The sequence below is a fragment of the Chelon labrosus genome (genome assembly GCF_963514085.1).
Source record: "Chelon labrosus genome assembly, chromosome: 3".
In the NCBI taxonomy this organism is placed as follows: domain Eukaryota; kingdom Metazoa; phylum Chordata; class Actinopteri; order Mugiliformes; family Mugilidae; genus Chelon; species Chelon labrosus.
Genome location: NC_140339.1, coordinates 4,766,202 through 4,783,692, shown reverse-complemented (window position 1 = coordinate 4,783,692; position 17,491 = coordinate 4,766,202). Strand labels below are relative to the sequence as shown.

Genomic DNA, 17,491 nt, shown 5'->3' with positions numbered 1-17,491 from the left:
CACTGTGAACATATTGCTGGACTATACACCCCGACCCCCCCCCAACCCCCAACAAACACGTACAATTACATCAGGTAAACTACCTGAGACAAAGAGCTGTGTTTACAGTTCTCATTGCCTCAGTTTGATTTCCTCAGTGTATGCATGTGTGCATGAGTTTTGTGTGTGATGAATGGGTTGGAGCACCAGCGCAGGAGTTCTGCTGGCTTTTTATCACAGAATTACAGGGGGGGATGCTTATGACTAAGCCTAATTATAGAGGCCTTATCGCGGCGACGTTCACAAAGCTCATTACTGCCAAGAGACGGTATGCGCTGCAGGTAATTCACTACGTTGGGTATTAGTCCTCGCACTGGCTTACCGTTTCTACATATTTAGAGTCCATAAAATTAGGCCTTTAATGTCTGATTCTTAATGCATCTCTCTCTCTCCTCAAACCCCGAGCTGATTTAAGTGAAGGCTTTCATTTTTATTTATTTTTTTTACCTTAAGGGCACCGCTTCACTGTTTTCAGTTCTTTATGAATCAATTACTTTTTTTCCCCCTCCCTTTTGTCTACGCCGTCTTTTAAGTATCCCTCATCTGTCTGCAAAATGCTCCCATAAAGTTTAATTTTTTTTGCCTTTGTCATTCACTACGATGCACTTTTATTGACCTGCATGCTCTGAAAGCGCTGAAGCATAACAGTGAAACTCCAGTATCTCGTACTGTTCCTTGCAGCTGTATGGGGAAGCCCAGAGGAAGACCCCCCACACACACTCGCTGCTCTAAAAACCTCTTTCCCTTTCCTTTCCAGTGGCGTGGGACAAATGTTTTCCACTGGGCTTGTTAACAATAATGACAGGTTTATTTGTGGCTGTGAAGATGTGACGGTAAGTCAGATGCCATGATTTAGTAATCTCTAAAGAGTTTTCAGGCAAGAATATTCAATAAGTGTGCCTCAATAGCAGTTACATAATCGTTCTGGACAAGAACGGGGTAATTTAGATGGAATTTTCCAATGTCATTCTAACCTTGAAACCCTTGGTTCAGTCTTCAAATAACAGGTCTTCTTGCAAGATGAAGAGACCTCACTTTGCCCTTAAAGCATGTGTCAACAAAGTCAACACAAACTGATTATCTGTCAATCACTTCAACTTAATGAGCAGACCTGACAGCCGCGGGACGCTCCATCACTCAGCACGGTTAACGCGCCGCCGAAAGACTTCATAAAACCAGCTCCTACCTTCGCTACATCTGTAATGGTTGCTGGCTGCCAGGTTGAGGTCGAGGCTTCCGGGCTGGAATCTGTGGGCGGCGTGCTTATCCCTCAGCTCTCGGTGGCTAATCAGCGTGACCGTGGGGACTCGTGAAGCGACCACCGCGGCCGAGGAGGAACCGGCTTTCAGGTCAGCGGACATGGTCGGACCACCTTCGCGTTCCTTTCGGAGAGGTGGCGAGTGTCTGTGGTGCACGGTGGCAAACCGCAGGCCCGAGAACGGCGGAGCGGCCGCGAGACGGTGTACTCTAAAAATCACAAGTAGCTCCGAATGTTTAGAAGCTTTTCCTGGCGAATGTCCTCTGTCGTTAAGTGTGCTGGAGGCTTCCCATGTCTTTCTTCGTAATCGTCACCTGCTTTGCCTTTGTGGCCCCAATAGATCATTATGTAACCCACTGAACTGCCATGCAAGGACAAGGACTTAGCTCCAGTTAAAGATCCAAATGGTGGGATGATAAGAAACAGCCAGAGGTATTTCCTTGTCTTCTTTTCTCATGCTCTCTGAGGACTTCTTTTCTCCTGCTTGTATTATCCCTGGAGTCTTCAGGAATTCGTTCTTCTCGTCCGCACACTGCGCTGCATCACACAGATCTATGATAGTTGCATGTTCACAGCTGACGGTCTTCGTCCACAAACGCGAGCCTCTTTAGCGGATCGCTTTAGGTGAACCTGGCACTACAAATCTCCCCTTTCCTCACTTGCTGCCGTTGGCCTGGCTCTCTCTCGATCTCTCTTCTCTCCTTCCCAGCAGAGTGTGTGTAAGTGAGGCAATCAAGAGAGTGTGTGTGTGTGTGTGAGAGTGAGTGTCAGTAGCAGGTCAGTTTGTCTTGCGGCTCTGGCTGAGGGGTTGTGCTCTCATCTGAACCCTCCTCCTACCCTGCCTGCCGCTGAAGCTCAAAAGAGAAGTGTGTACTTGAGTGTCACCGTTTGTGTGTGTGTGTGATATATATATTTTTTTCTGTGTTGCAGGGCTGCAGTCCCCGGGGAGGCCAGACAGTAATGTTGCTTGTGGTGATAGCAGCAGGCAGCAGGACCTGGGCCTCCGTCTGGGCTTCCTCTGTCAGGAACCAGCTGTGTAAGCCACCGGCCACTCCTTCCCTTCTTGCATCCTCTCTTCTCAGACACCTCTCCTTTGCTTCTGTGCACCTTGCCTGATGGCCGCGATGTCCAAAAAACTCATCCTTTCTTGTTCATCCTTCTGCCCGACACGTAGTGGGTTTGTGAGTAACTTGTGTTTCCTAACGTCAAAGCAGTTGCTCCAACTTTTTTAAAACACTTCGCAGATCTTCTTCTTCACCAACAGGATAGATGTTAGTCTAATAAGTCTGTTTTTAGTCTGCATGATCGTTCACAATACGACTGAGATCCCCAGTCAATTGTGGTTGAACGAATGAGTGATCATAATTAATGCATGTCTCGTATGTATCACAGCCAGTCAGTCCACCACAAGCTGAATTTGTTATAAAATGTTGGTCTTCTAAAGACTGAGATTCACATTCTGAATCTGACCTGTAGACGCACTTAATGTCCAGAGCTGTCATTTTAGAGGAGAATTTTAATGATGATGATATTTCTGGTCTCCTGACAAAGGTCACTGATATTTCATCCCTAATTTAGTTTGTTCTACGAGACTATCGTTGCCAGTGTCCTCTTCTACGCTGTGGCGTGCTGGGGAGGCAGCACTAAGAAGAAGGTTCACCTCGTGGCTGGACAAGCTGATACAGAAGGAGGACTCTGTGGTAGGGGGGCAGAGCTGGAGTCCCTGACATCAGTGGCAGATGCAAGGACCTTGAACCAACTCCGGTCCATCATGAACAATGTCCACCACATCAGATCTTTTTGGCTTCCAGTCATTTCATGGCTTGTCAAAGATTATTTATTCAAAAAATTTTATAAATGCGAATTATCAAACCTGTGACACTGCAACTTTTCCGTAAAGCTGATGGCTATAAGCTAAGACAACTTGCTGAAAGAGCCCAAAAGCTGAGCTGCATTAATTTTTTCTGAACTGCCCGCTGTGAGCAGACTGTCTATATTCATAGGCATACAACTCGTCTATATCCCAGCTGTTACTGGGCGAGAGGCAGGGTACACCATGGACAGGTCGGCAGTCTATCGCAGGGCTAACACATGAAGCCGGAGTACCTGGAGAGAACCCATGCAGGCATAGGGAGAACAGGCAAAAACAAAAATAAAAGAAATCAAATATAAACGGTTCAGTTGGGTTTGACAGATTTCGATGCGGGCGGCCCTTCTCGGCGACCCCACCCCTCTAACATTTGTCTAACGACACGCACCAGAATTAGGAACCGAGCGGGCGACATCTCTCACCTGATTATAAAAAGAAACATGCTCAGCTGTGTCGACTTGTCCTCCTTAGACATGCATGCATCACAGATGGCGATGAGCTCTCCCACTTTCATTCATCCCCTCCAACTACCAGCGCTGGTGACAGCAAAACAGTCACATCTAAGTAGAGATGAAGAAAGCAGAGTTTCGCCTGTCTTCAGAAGCAAACTCCGCTAAGCTGGAACAGCTGAAGGTGGCTCTCCTGTGAAACTCTAGCAACCTTGTGGCCGTCACCTCCTTGACCTCTGACCCCCACTCCCTGCCCCCAGGACTCATTAAACCCTAACCCTGATGGAGTGGCTTTTGCTTATGGGACACACACACTCACATACACTGCCACACGCTTTTTTTTTTTTTTTTTTTTTTGGGTGCAAGTGGTGCGCTGATGAGAGAAGTGAGAGGGGATGTGAGTACACAGATGTGCCAAGTGCCTGGCTGAAACCAACACACAGATGGTCATCAGCAGAGAGGAAGTGAGAGAAACTCATGTTGCTTTCTCTGTCTCTGGGCGTGAGGGGGAGCGAACGGAGAGAGACAGAGAGAAAGAGAGAGAGAGAGAGAGATTTCTCTGTAAACCCAGGGTGTAGTTAACTCATGAAATGTAGGTGCTTTTTATTTACATCCATCAGTTAAACCACAGGAATTTCCCACAAACACAAGTGTCTCTGCGCCGGGCATTCACACTTTCATTTTTTATACTGACGTGAGTATATAAATCAGAATGCTATAAAATCAAAGCGCTAATCATATTTCCTTTTGGAGTTGAATTCTATCGAGAAGAAGAGCCTTGTGACTACAGGAGTCTGCAAAATGAAAATGAAAACGTTTGCTCTTCGCAAAAACTTTAAGTGTGGTGAGAACGTATGACGTGGCAGGGCAGGCTGAGAGTGAACACATAAACAAAGCTCGAAGGTGTTTCGATTCTCAGCCGTGCAGCCTCTTCAGTTCCTAATGACTGGTGGAGAGTTGAATATTTCTTAGGAACATCTGTGATTGAAACTCCCATGACTAGGGTCTGCAATGACCAGATAGGTACGTGCAAGTGTAAGAAATCTGTTTTGATCAACAAACTGCAGAAAGAGCGAATGATTTAGTAAAAGATTTTACAATAAGAGTCTGGATCAGAGAATGGGGTAAGCCAGAGAAGGGGCAAAAATGAATGAGTCTTGAGGGACTAATTAGACCTATATGTTGTGAGACCTGTATTTTTTATACAAGAAATGAGTAAAGAGAGGTATCTGAGCTAATCTGCCATGGTCCTGTGACCCTGTTTGGTTTTCCTCGTGTTTCCTGGTTGATTTTCTGATCAGTTTTCTTGCCGGATTTAAATTTTACTTCGGTTCTGTCTGTGATTCTGCTCACCTGTCTTGTCTTGTATCTTGCGTCTTCTGTCTGCGTGCTCCTCCCCTCATTAGTTTCACCTTTGTGTCGTTAACCGCTCTGCCCACGTGTGTGTATATATAGTCCTACCTTTCCCTTTGTTTGCTGTCAAGTCGTCTGTTCTGTGACGTTACCCCCCTGTTTGTCTTAAGCTCGCTCTTTCTTGTGTCCCTTCGTTCTCGTCTTGGTTTTGGTTCTCGACTGTTTCTCACCTTTGCTGCTGCAGCTCATTTTGTTCCATGGATTTTGAGTTTTCCTTAAAGTCATTTTTGGTTTCCTACTCCTGCCTTCCCCTGCGTATTTTTCCATTTTTCCATTTTCCATTGTGGAAAAATATATCATAGCATAAAAATATGCTATATCATATCCACCATGGTCAGCAGAACTGCCTTTTTCCTGCAGCATTTGATTTAATAAAAGTTACTTAACCGTCTGGAACTGAGTTTAAGATGATAATGTAACCCCTCTATAAACAATATTCCCAAATGGGATGTTAAATATATACATACACCGATCAGCCACAACATTAAAACCACTGACGGGAGAAGTGAATAACGTTGACCATCTTGTGACAATTCAATATTCTGCTGGGAAACTTTTGGACCTGGCATTCATTGGTGTGGATGTTACTTAGACATGTAGCACCCACCTAGACCAGACCAGGCACCCCCACCCCATAGCAATGACACTCCTTGATGGATGGCAGCAGCAATTGCAACAAAACAGCAAAAACAGCCTCCAAATTCACTAGATCCCAAACTGATCAAGTATCTGTGGGATGATCCACAGAGGCCCCTCCCCTCGAAGGCACCCCCACTAACAACACTGTGTTGCCAGACACTACAGGACACCCTCAGGTCCATTCTCTGATGAGTCCAAACTGTTTTTGGAGGCACGAGGGAGACCTACACAATATTAGGAAGGTGGTCATAATGTTATGCCTGGTTGGTGCATCTGCATTATGTCCCAAAATAGTAAAAACACATGATCATCCATTATCAAACATCATGTTTTCAAATGTATATCCCACGCAGTAAAAAGACAAGATCCTTTGCCGCATGTATTCTTGCCTTTTGCTCATGTACCGCAACCTCCACACACACAATCCTCTCTGTGTTACCTGTTATAGAAGCCTTTGCTCCTTTGCCCCCCTCCCCTCAGATGTTGGCAGGTATAAAATGAGTTTTTGGGGAGAGAGAGATAATGATTCCCCCATAATCACCAGAGGCCAGCTCTGGTTCTGGCAGGTGCTATCACAGTAGCGACCCAGTGGTGCCTTCTCCCCTGAGATAAGGTCAGGGGGATGATGGGAGGGAGGATGGTTGGAGGGAGGGAGGAGGCAGAGGAGGAGAGGAGAACAGGGCAGAGGGGGGCAAAACGTGAGTTACAGGCGAGCGGCTAGCCTCGCCTTATCTCCCCCCAGCGGCTGCCGCTACTGGCTCCCAGATGCGGCGGGCCAGAGCAGCCGTGTCAGAGAGATCCCTCTATCAGCGACACACAGGCACCCCTCGCCAAATACAAACCCAGCAGGAGGACACACCAGGACTTCATTACCTCTTTAAAACTCCAATCTGCATGCAGGAGAAAACCAAAATAATCTGCAACTTTGTTGGTACATCAGGAATCCAGAGGAAACGCATACAAATGTGTCTTTCTTCCTTGTGTTCTAGACGGGTTGTCAATTGTCTCATTGTAACACTAATGCAAATCCCCTAATATAGATGAGACCGTTTTTAAAAAACACACAAACAGAGGCCTTTGAGCATGTCGGTCGACTCGGGGATGACACATTTCACCTTGCGCAGCCAAAGTAAAGCAGGAGAAAGTCAGCGGTGGGGACGGCTGGCGTCTGGTGGCGGGACGCGGCCATATGGCGAAGCGTCTTACCTGCCTGCGAGACACCTGGCCGCTGCGAGCTGAACTTTTCAACCCCGCAGATGTCCTTGTTGCATTTTGAAACCAACACATACTGCAGCGTTGTTTGACCTTTTGAAGGGTTTTTCTTTTTTAAAGTCCTACTGAGGTTGCTTGCTCACATATTTCCACTGAGCGTACGCAGACGGAGAACAAAGTCGCGGAGTGGGCCTGAAACCAAACGTGTGATTGTGAAGATGAAACTGTGCAAATGCTTGCATACAATATATTAAAATAACCCCAAACCGATATATTATAAGAGATATTTGGAATTATTATCTTGGCAGTCGAGTGGCACTCTGTGAAGATGTTTGTAAGAAAGTAGCACGAATCTCAAACAGTTCATTGTTTTTATGCTTGGATATAAATGAAATGATACTGCACACCCCAGGACTGACAGTTTCTAGTGTCATAATGTTTGAGACAGAATGAATGACACCCTGCAACTGTATCTTCCAAACTACAACGATTTTAGACCCCCACGAAGAGCACAACAGAGGCAACCTCCTTCTATCAGTGGAAACGCAACTACCAGACAAATAAGTCAGCCGAGGCTTGTTCGCCTTCTCTCTCTCTCTCTCTCTCTCTCTCTCTCTCTCTCTGCGGTGTTTTTAGAATACACACCTGTTTGGCACAGACAGCTTCAGAAAAACCTCCAGATCTTAACAGAACTCTATAAGTTAAACCGTCCCCATCTGTCACAGTCGAGCTCCACGCAGATGCACATCGAGCGCCTCCTCTTTCTTATCCTTCCTACAGCAGGCTTGGCACTCATTCAAGAACTGTCAAAGCACACCTGCTAAATTAAGCCGAGCCTCATACTCCGCGCAGACGCACAGGTTTCAGTAATACACACTGTGTAAGCGCGAGTACACGTGCTCGCCATGTAGATGCCGATATTCGCGGCGATATTGAGCTGATGTGGACTGGATAGGTTTACTGGCGGAGATGCTTACATGTGTTTTTATACATTTTACTACAAAAAAGTGAAGTATCGTGTTTGGATTGCGTTTTCCTTTCGTGGGTTTTATCTCTCTTTCGTGCCTCTCTTAAAAAAAAATTGGACAACAAACTGATCAAATCAAAAGTGATTGAAAAATCCAATATGTGACGTTAAGGCTCGTGTATTAATACGACGCCTTGGCCAAATATAACCCCATAATCCCACTGCCCTAAACTCAAACATGTGATGTACCGATGCCCGCTTCTCTTGACCCCCCCAACCCCACTAAACCCAGTCTTCGCCTTGTGGCTCATGGCATGCACAGCCGCTGAGCTGCTCTAAATAGGTGCCACTGTGAATTGGAGACAGATGGAAACGAAGGTTCCCTGCAGAGTGGTTCCCCTGCAGCTGTGCTGTGTACCCGGTGCCAGGGAGTGATGACAGCTCAGCAAGGGGCACCCAGAGAAATAGACGACAGCGCCATCTCCTCATCACTCCCTCCGCACACGCATACGCGCGCACACAAACACTCGGCAGGCTGTGCAAAGGTGCAAAGAGGAGGGGTGTTAGCTCCAATACAAGCCTCCAGGAATGTGAAAGTAGAGATTTAAGCGAGGAGACAAGCGATAGACAGCTACAACGCAACACGTCTCCACTGGTCTATGACAACTAAGCAAACAGACACACAATAAACACATGCATAAACATTCATACATTATATATTAATGTAAGGATCTCCACAAACTAATAATTACACTGGACAGTGCTGGCCCCTGTAGGATTCTTCCACAATGTTTACGTCAGTGTTAGCGAGAGTTTTCCAGGGAATTATCCACAGGAAGTTCTTAAACGTTCTGTTTCTCTCAAAACAAAGCAAAGACTTGATATTTCACATGAGGAAACTGATTTCCTTACCTATGGGATAAATGTAAAACTTTGCCTAGTTAGCTTAGCCGGGCACAAGCACAGGAAACAAGATAGAAGTCTGGATCGGCAAGGTTACAATTTCTACCTACCACCTCTTCTCACTCTCACTTTTTAAAATGCGTCTTCTTTACAGTTTCTTTTTCAAGTAACACTCAACATGTTATAATTTCCCTGCAACCCTCCAGTGGACAAGCGGTTACAGAAAATGAATGAATGAAAGAATGTTATGATTTTATTTGATGCATGCTTCTTTTGGTTCAACATTCTGTATTATCACAATGCTCTGGCCTAATGTTTCATCTCCACGGCTAAATATTAGACTAATATCTTGTATATGTGGACGCTTGGGACAATTTTTAAGCATACCTTCTAAATTAAACCAGTACTACCAAATAAATACCCAATAATGGAGGTCGTGAACTTTACCTCTTGGTTCAAGCTCCAGCTTTACGGTCAGTTCCATCTTTTGTTGGGAAGTGGGACTTTACAAAAAAAGGATTGCCTTTCACACTCTGGAGGAAAAAGGCCGGGCAAGGCTGGACTGCATTTAGAAACGGATAAGGATGTACTTCAATTTGTGGTTCTTCTAAGGTGCAAACTGAATTGGGATAGATAGCTTTTGGGTTTTCTGCTCCTGCTGCACCGAACAACCTACAGTCTTATCTCAAACTTCAGAATCTTAATATCACAGAATCCCTGTTTGTCTGTGTGCACATGTTTTGCCTGAGCGTTTGCTGATGGGATCATATCTTAGCTTAGCTTAGCTTAGGTTAGCTTAGTTTAGCTTACAACTTACATGCATTATGTTTTCATGTAAATTCTCGAAACTGTGCGGCTGTCGCTAATAAAATTAAAAATCCTTACCAAAAATATTGGGTGAGGGCATGGGTTTTCAGTTAGGTCAAGTGGAAACTGCAAAAGTCAAAGAGAGTGCAAAATTCTGGGGATTGAGCTCGTGGAACCTGCATCTAGCAGTCATGGGTCGCATTGTACATTAAGTTACCTCCACGCTGGCTCGAGGCTTCCAGCTGCAGCAGCCGATGCAACCAAAACAATTTTAAAATGCAGTGAATTCAACAGCACCCTCCAGGGCTGTGAGACAGTGTCACATGGCACAAAGATCCAAGGGGTTCTGACCAAGGTGCGCTTGTGTGAGCAGAAGAGAGAGGGCCTTCAGAATTTACCTGCAGCTAATTAGCCTTGTCTAGCTGTCTGACATATTGTGTTCAGGGTCATGTATATTTCATGAGAAGAGGCTTCCTGTAAAGGTCATTGTGGAATTTTCAAATGAAGAGACACCTGCCTTATTCACCACATTTAATTGTATGAATTATCAAGTCTTCGCCTAAGTTTCGCCTCTCTCTGGGGGGAGATATAACAGCGGATGGTTCGACGCGACCACACTCTATTGAACACGATAGTTAGTGGCAGTTACAGTTTACAGAAGACGATTAGTTGCATGACACTGTTGGCGGCGTCCAAATGGTTTCTTTTTAATGCTTTACCGCCGCTGTTACAATTAGTTTTTGTTGTGGTTGTTGTGTGCGTGCACATCTGTAATCTGTGAGTTGTATGTGTGAGTCACTTCTTCTTTGCTGAGAGAAAGAAACAGAGCGAGAGCGGGGTGAGATGTGAGGGTGTCAGCATGCTCCTGCTCATTAGAGCTGTATTTTACACATAGAAGGGAGTCCAGGGAGTACTTCTGTTTGATCTGCTTTGCATAAACCAATCCAACCTAACCCAGCTTGTGAGGAAAAATCAATTAAATTCTCTGTAATTGGACTGACACTGCACTCCAAAGTAGAACAGCAATCAATATTAAAGATGAAAAATGAAGCCAAAGGCCATCTCACTTCATTGATTCGCAGTGAGAGGAGGAGGGATCTAGATATTGTTGCCACATAGGAATATGAGCCATTGAGCTCCATAATGTTGTTATTGTCTCCGTATTGAAACGGATTGGCTCGGAGTGAGCGTGGGCTGACAGAGCCAATTACGATTCATTGATCTGTAAACAGACCTGGGTGAAATAGTATTAGCAAATAGTTTCTGTGCTTTGTTAATTTTTCTTCGGGATCGTATGGTTTGCGTAGCAGAACAAACACATGTTTGGGACACTCAGATGGAACCAGACTTTTATTTATAGTCACATTTGCGAAACTCATCTGCAGCGTTGAGCAGGTCCCTGGAAAATGTCATCAGTGACAAATGATCTAGCTCTAATGAAAGTGTATTTTGACATCCTGGAAAAAGGCTTTCCTCCCAAGTCATGTGGGAAGACACCGCTGTCAAATGTGAAGCTACCATCAACATCATTATCTTAGCGTAACGTAGAGACAGAAGTAAATAGCCAGCGAAACGAAATCTACCTAAAGAGCTCACCAATATATAATCCAGACTAAAGGTTTAAGCAGAAATAGAGTATTTCTTTATGTTTTCTTATGTGCCTTAGTTTTTTTATATTTAATTTTTATATTTATTGACTTCTTTTTTTTATCTCAGATGTTTATATATCTAGTTTAGTGTTTAACTTGGTTTACCGAGTGTGCTGCACATATAGAGGAAACTGACAGTAACACTGACTTTGACTTTTGACTTGCAGACTAAAGATGAAGATATTGTATTTGTTTTCGAAGGCAACAGACAAAGTTCTCTTTTATTTTACTAAAAGAAATGGACTGTCTCCAGAACTGCTTTATTTTGGCACCCTATAAAAAAACCCCACATGTCTTTATTTTAATACTCTGTCACTTCATCACATGTGTAATCCCAACTCAATTTACATGCATGCATTCTTGTCGCATTTGCATATGTGGTAGCCACCAATGCTGAAGCATATGTCATGCTTATTTGCCGAGCTAAAGCCAAAACAAATTCATTAATATTCAGATAGAATGTGAGTTTTTAGTTATTAACTACTGCTTAATGAACCGCAGTAGACTGGTGCAGCATCCACCCTGAACCCCTCTCATGGGATGTTCTCCTTTTGGCTATGTGGCAATGTGAGGGAGATATGACAAGGGGTTGTGAGCATGAATGACCTGAATGTACAAAACCGGAAATCTTCACTACCACTTGGAAAAGTTTCAACCCTAGTTCTTGTAGGGCATAAAAAGTATTTTTTTCTTTTGTGACAATTTTCTAAATTTTTAATTTTCATGAAAAAAACAAAACAAAAAACTAAGCAAGGTCAGTGAAGTTACCAAACATGGTCCCTCGCCCGATAAAGGGTTAAGAACAAAGGCTTCTTTGGTCTATTTGACTCAACTGCATGAAAAAGAAACTATTCTATCACTTAATGGGATTCAGACACACTGAGCCGATAAGATGCCAAAAAGAAGACAGTGGGATTAGTTTGTATCTTGTAACTGATTATTTTTACTGATGAAGTGTAATATTCTGCAGGATCTCACTCTGTAAGGTATTAATATCCACTACGGTTCATCTGTGACAGATAATTGCATCATAAAAACTTTAAAAAAGTGATAGAACTAGTGAAAATCTGTCCCTCAGTGCCTGTCGCAATCATTGCTTTTCAGGTGACATTATGATGAAATGTCCTCTTTGATTTAGCCAAGCAAACTCAGGTGTAATCTAATGTTTTTTACTTCACCCTTTTCTCTCTCCTCTCCTCACTTCTTCATAACAGGACGTTAATGTTGCCCATTTCCTCCACACCTTGGCTCCAAAAGCTGGCAGATGGATAGACGGACAGATGTGTGCTAATCAGCAGACAGATGGATTGACCAACCATCAAAACACTGGCAGATGTTCAGATGGTGAGACAGTTGAATGGAAATTCAGTTTTGTTGCAGGATCCAAAAAACATAAAAAATATAAAAAAATAAATACACTTCATGAGGGTTATGACTCTTGGGTTGCACTAAGGTTAAATTCAGGTTAGGAGGGTAACAGATAATCAAAAGTGTACAAAAGGTGAGGTCTAAGGGATTAAAAACAGATAGGACCCTAAGGTGAAACAAGCACAACCTTAAGCATGCAATGCAGTGCTGTGCACTGATCAGGCATAACATTATGACCACCTTCCTAATATTGTGCAGGTGTGGTGTCTGGCAACAGGATGTTGTTAGTGGGGGCCTTTGAGGGGAGGGGCCACAGATACTTGATCAGTTTGGGATCTAGTGAATTTGGAGGCCAGGTCAACACCTTGTGCTGTTGACTCCAGGTTTTTTTTTGTTGTTGTTCCTAAAGTGTTTTTGTATGTGTCTGTGTCAGGCTGCATCCTGCTGGGGATGGCTGCTGCTATCAAGGAGTGTCATTGCTATGGGGTGGAGGTGCCTGGTCTGGTCTGGTGTAGGTGGGTGCTACATGTCTACATCCACATGAATGAATGAATGCCAGGTCCAGCAGTTTCCCAGCAGAACACTGGGTTGTCACAAGATGTTCAATCAATGGCATGATTGGTCACTAAGTCCATGAGAAACCTTGAGGAAGACGTCTCGACAGCTACAATGAAAAGCTCACATTTGAGGCACACTCCAAACACAAGGATCATCACACACGTTGAGATCGCTGCAGCAGCCAATACACAGTCAATAGAAAAATCAGAGAAGAATTACTTATTGTTCATGAATGCGTTAATATGCACTCCGCTCTGAGCCTGCATGTCATTATTTTCCTCATTGATTCTTCTTTTGTGGAACAGGTCCTTCCAAAACCCTCCCAAAAAAACCTCTTGGGGGTTGTCATGACATTCACGGCCATTAGGGCTCAGACAGAGAAAGCACCTTCCATTGTCATCAGCCTTACGTACCCACAATCCTCTCCTTCCACTTCGCACTGTCCTCTCCTGCCTGTCAGCTTATCAGGACGTTGGCAGACACTCTGATCAGGGCTGCTCTGCACTGCCCATGTATTTGTTTGCGCCTTATCCCACCTCGTGGCATGGCGTGCGGCATGTGCCCCGAGCCCTTCAGCATACCCCGCATGGAGGGGAGAGATAAAACAACAACAAAAAAAATAAATAAACTGCCACGAAGACTGCAGTCGGAGAAGAGAGACGAGGCAGTCATCACTGGAGGAATCTGTTTGTCCTTCCCTGAGGAGAGGAGAATGTTAGATATTTGAATGTCACACAAAGTGGAATTCAACCCTGTCACTAATATTCTTGTCATAGGTGCGCCGGTTAATTCTGTGAAAGCTTTAAGTGACTGACTGGCTGCCAAACACAACGCCATTCTGCTTTTGTTGTGCTTGCCTGCAGGTTAGAATGCAGTTGTAAAGCTGATGCACGCAGCTGCCTGATGGTAGCAGGGTAACTTCTTTAAAGGCATCATCCCTTTGGGGCTTGCACCACATCTGACGCCTTTTGGCAGGCAACATTTTTTGCAACATGATTCCGCTGAAATTCTTTTATCGCCTGATGTTGCATTTTATTGTTAAAACTCTTCTCTGGGAACGCTTTATCCTCCGAGTGACGGTCCGCGCCGTTCGTCGTAAACAATATTTGAATGCATTCACTTTTATTTACATCGTTAAATAGCTCGTTTTATGTCTTTAGCTTCTCAGATAACGGTGATGTTCTTTTAAAATATTGCAGCTATTTATGAGAATTCAATAGAGTTGTTGGAGACAAAGGCAGCATGGTGGTGTGGTGGTTTGCACTGATGCCTCACAGCGAGAAGGTTTCGAGTCCCTGTGTCCCACCGCCCATAGACAAGCTTGTCGGGTTAATTGGTGATTCTAAATTGTCCGTAGGTGTGCAGGTGAGTGTGAACGGTTGTCTGTCTCTCTGTGTTAGCCCTGCGATAGACTGGAGACCTGTCCAGGGTGTACCCGGATGACAGCTGGGATAGGCTCCAGCCCCCTCCGCGACCCTTCACAGGACAAGCGGTTACAGAAGATGACGACTGAAGGATGAATGAATGTTGGAGACAATTTTACTTCGCTGCATGGTTGCATCAACTGACAGTGTAGCTGCTTCCACGACAGTTCTCCATCAGTGGCTCAGTCGAGCGCAGCATACAATTATACTCATTCAGGTGTGCACCGTGGCCTTTATAACCTGGCATTTTTAATTGACCGTTGTGCTCGTGCATACTCTGACAACCCTGTTACCTTCGCCGTCTCCCCCTCACCAACCCCAACATGCTTTTTAACTAGAGTCCAATACTGTAAGTGGAGCAGCCCCGGTCCTCCTTCCTGCATAGCTCTGAGAGTCACTTGAATTTTGGCAATGCTCACAAATCTCTGTAGCTACTTGTGTAAAATATTTGCATTTTAAGACAGCTTGACTGATTAAAACTGAGCACGGAGACGGACGACTGAAAAATGTCACAGTTAAACAAAAATATTTACATATTAAAGCACATAACTAGCATTTTGTATGTATCTGTATAAAAGTACTTATTTACTCTCGGGAGGCTAAACCCTGCCCAGAACTTTGTTGTGTCATGGTAAAGGTCAGACGCAGAGGCAGGACAAAAAGGTATACTGCAAAAGGACAAACAGTTAAAAAAAGAAGAAGAAGAAGAAGAAGAAGAAGAAGAAGAGCAAGATAGGCATAGCCAAACAGAGAGAGGGAAACAGAAAGAGGAAGAGATGAGAGACAGCGCAGTGCCCGGTGGAGGGAGAGGAGGAGGCAGTGAGTAAATAGTCAGCGGCTCTAATAGGAATATCAAGCCAGTGAAAGGTAAACAGGCTTCTCCAGGCAGATACAAAGGGAATGTGGCGGCTTTGAGAGCGCTGGAGTGCCGGCACGCCACTGTGGCACGGCGATAACGGCCCCAAGCCTGCCTGCATCCTAGAGATAAGGCCAAGCACTGGCATGTGTCGCCCCTGATCCCAATTTCACAGTCAATATTCATCCAGCCCGACAAACAAGCAACATTTAAGATAAAAAATAAATATAGAGTCCTTCTGCTATTACCTCCTGTTTATTAATCTGCACACAGCACCCACTGCCTTTTAAATAGTAGTAAACACCCAGCCCTCCCCCTCTACCACCACCACATCCCCTCCCTCTCGTCCTCCTCCTCCTCCTCCTCCTCCATCAAACCCCCTCTCCCCTCCTTGCAGGCACTCCACTCCTCCTCCCAATCCTCTCCTCCTCATCTTCCCCCTGTCTCCCTGCACATCTGGGGATTTGCATGGCTTCGCTTATTCTTCTGAGACCGCCGCAGGCGTGTGCGTCCCCGTGCGCCTTTGCATTCGAGTCGACGTGTCTGCGAGCCGGGCACACCTGTGTACGAATGTGCGCACGATATTGTCCTCAGATATCTTCCAGATACGAGGGCGCCCGCATGTGCATGTTCTTTGATCGCCGCAATAGATGTGTCTGGGTGCCTTTGTGGGGTTTAAGCATGTTCCGCGTGCGTGCAGTGATTTTGTACTTGCATGTTAACATATGGAGTCAGGCACCAGCTGTAAGCTTGAATCTCCCAATGTCTTCATTTGAACATTATCCTTTCCTCACCTGGCACCCACCCTGCAAGAGAAAGTCTCTTATTGGCCCTGGTATCCAGATACAAAAAAATACATTTTCTTGAAACATCAAGCTATTATTTCTCACGCAGTTTATTTTTTATTTTTTTCCCAATATTCATTAAAAAAATACCAGTTGGAATAAAAGAATAAAAGGACAATTCTTGAAAATGAATAAAAATTTAACTTGGAATATAGTTGGAATTTGTTAACTTACCGTATTATATTGAAAAGCTTCCAAAAAAAAAAAGTTAATACAAAAGGAAAGCACTTGCCAAAATTGACATTATTTTAAAATGCAGGCCCGGTGCTACATCAGACAGACCAGCTGGGCTCTGCTCACCATCTGCAACAATCTCAAAGAGGAATAAACTAAAATCTAAGCAGAGCTACTATTTCTTTTTTTTTCTTTCTTTTTTTCCGGACTAAGCACAGAGCTCTCTATTCAATTTGTTTCATTAATTTTGTGACTCAGAGCAGTGAAATGTAGACTTACATAAGCCAGGGTCGACACAGGTACAGGTTAGTCACATTACTGCACCTGGCACAGACCCGGTGTAGTTTTCACCGCTAAAGTCCCGGACATTACTTTCGGCCAGTTCCATTATTTGCTGGCAGCTGGGCTATAATCATTCTTACCAGTGCTCTTTATTGCTCCCTGACCACCAATCCTCAGCTCCCCTATCACCCTCACCATTACACCTGACCTGCTTCATCACAGCTCACTCTCTCATCCCCTCCTCCCCGTCTCCGAGGCTTTCTCCTGCCCTTCCTTTCTCTCTGCGGTACAGACCTGTCCATCCCCGGCCAGCTGGCCATATCCCTTTAAATCTGGCCTGGGCTGAGCCGCTGTCTCCAGGAGATTACTGCACACTCTCCTAGGCTCCACAGATGGGAGAGACAGGCTGCCAGCTGGCACAGGGACACCCACTATCCCCACTGGAAACCGGCCAACAGACCTGGCTCTCTGCTCTACACTCTGCCCGTTCACACACTTGATAGCTAGACCTCCGACTTCCTGCTCTACATTTCTGTATTTTGTCGCCACTTGCTCTCTTGCTCTTTTTCGCCGCCACAGTGATGCTGATCCAGGTAATGCTTAATATGTCGTATTGTAAACATCTTATGTAAGATTCAGTTGGGGCCTTCTTCTCCGCCAATCAGCCATAACATTAAAACCACTGACAGGAGAAGTAAATAACATCGACCATCTTGTGACAATTCAGTGTTCTGCTGGGAAACTTTTGGACCTGGCATTCATTCATGTGGATGTTACT

At 44.8% G+C, this 17,491-nt stretch overlaps 1 protein-coding gene across 3 annotated transcripts in view; it reads right to left on the bottom strand.

The window, feature by feature from the left end:
• The window catches only part of cbfa2t3 (CBFA2/RUNX1 partner transcriptional co-repressor 3), a 40,373-nt gene extending 38,170 nt beyond the window's left edge, over positions 1-2,203 (bottom strand). For 2 of the 3 annotated variants that reach the window (XM_084540833.1, XM_084540835.1), the window contains exon 1: positions 1,226-2,203. In XM_084540833.1, the coding sequence (XP_084396959.1) occupies positions 1,226-1,400 (175 nt within the window). In that variant the 5' untranslated portion in view covers positions 1,401-2,203. The remainder of the gene's footprint in view (positions 1-1,225) is intronic. The other variant, XM_084540834.1, reaches the window with a different exon arrangement.
• Between the last annotated feature and the right edge of the window lie 15,288 nt (positions 2,204-17,491).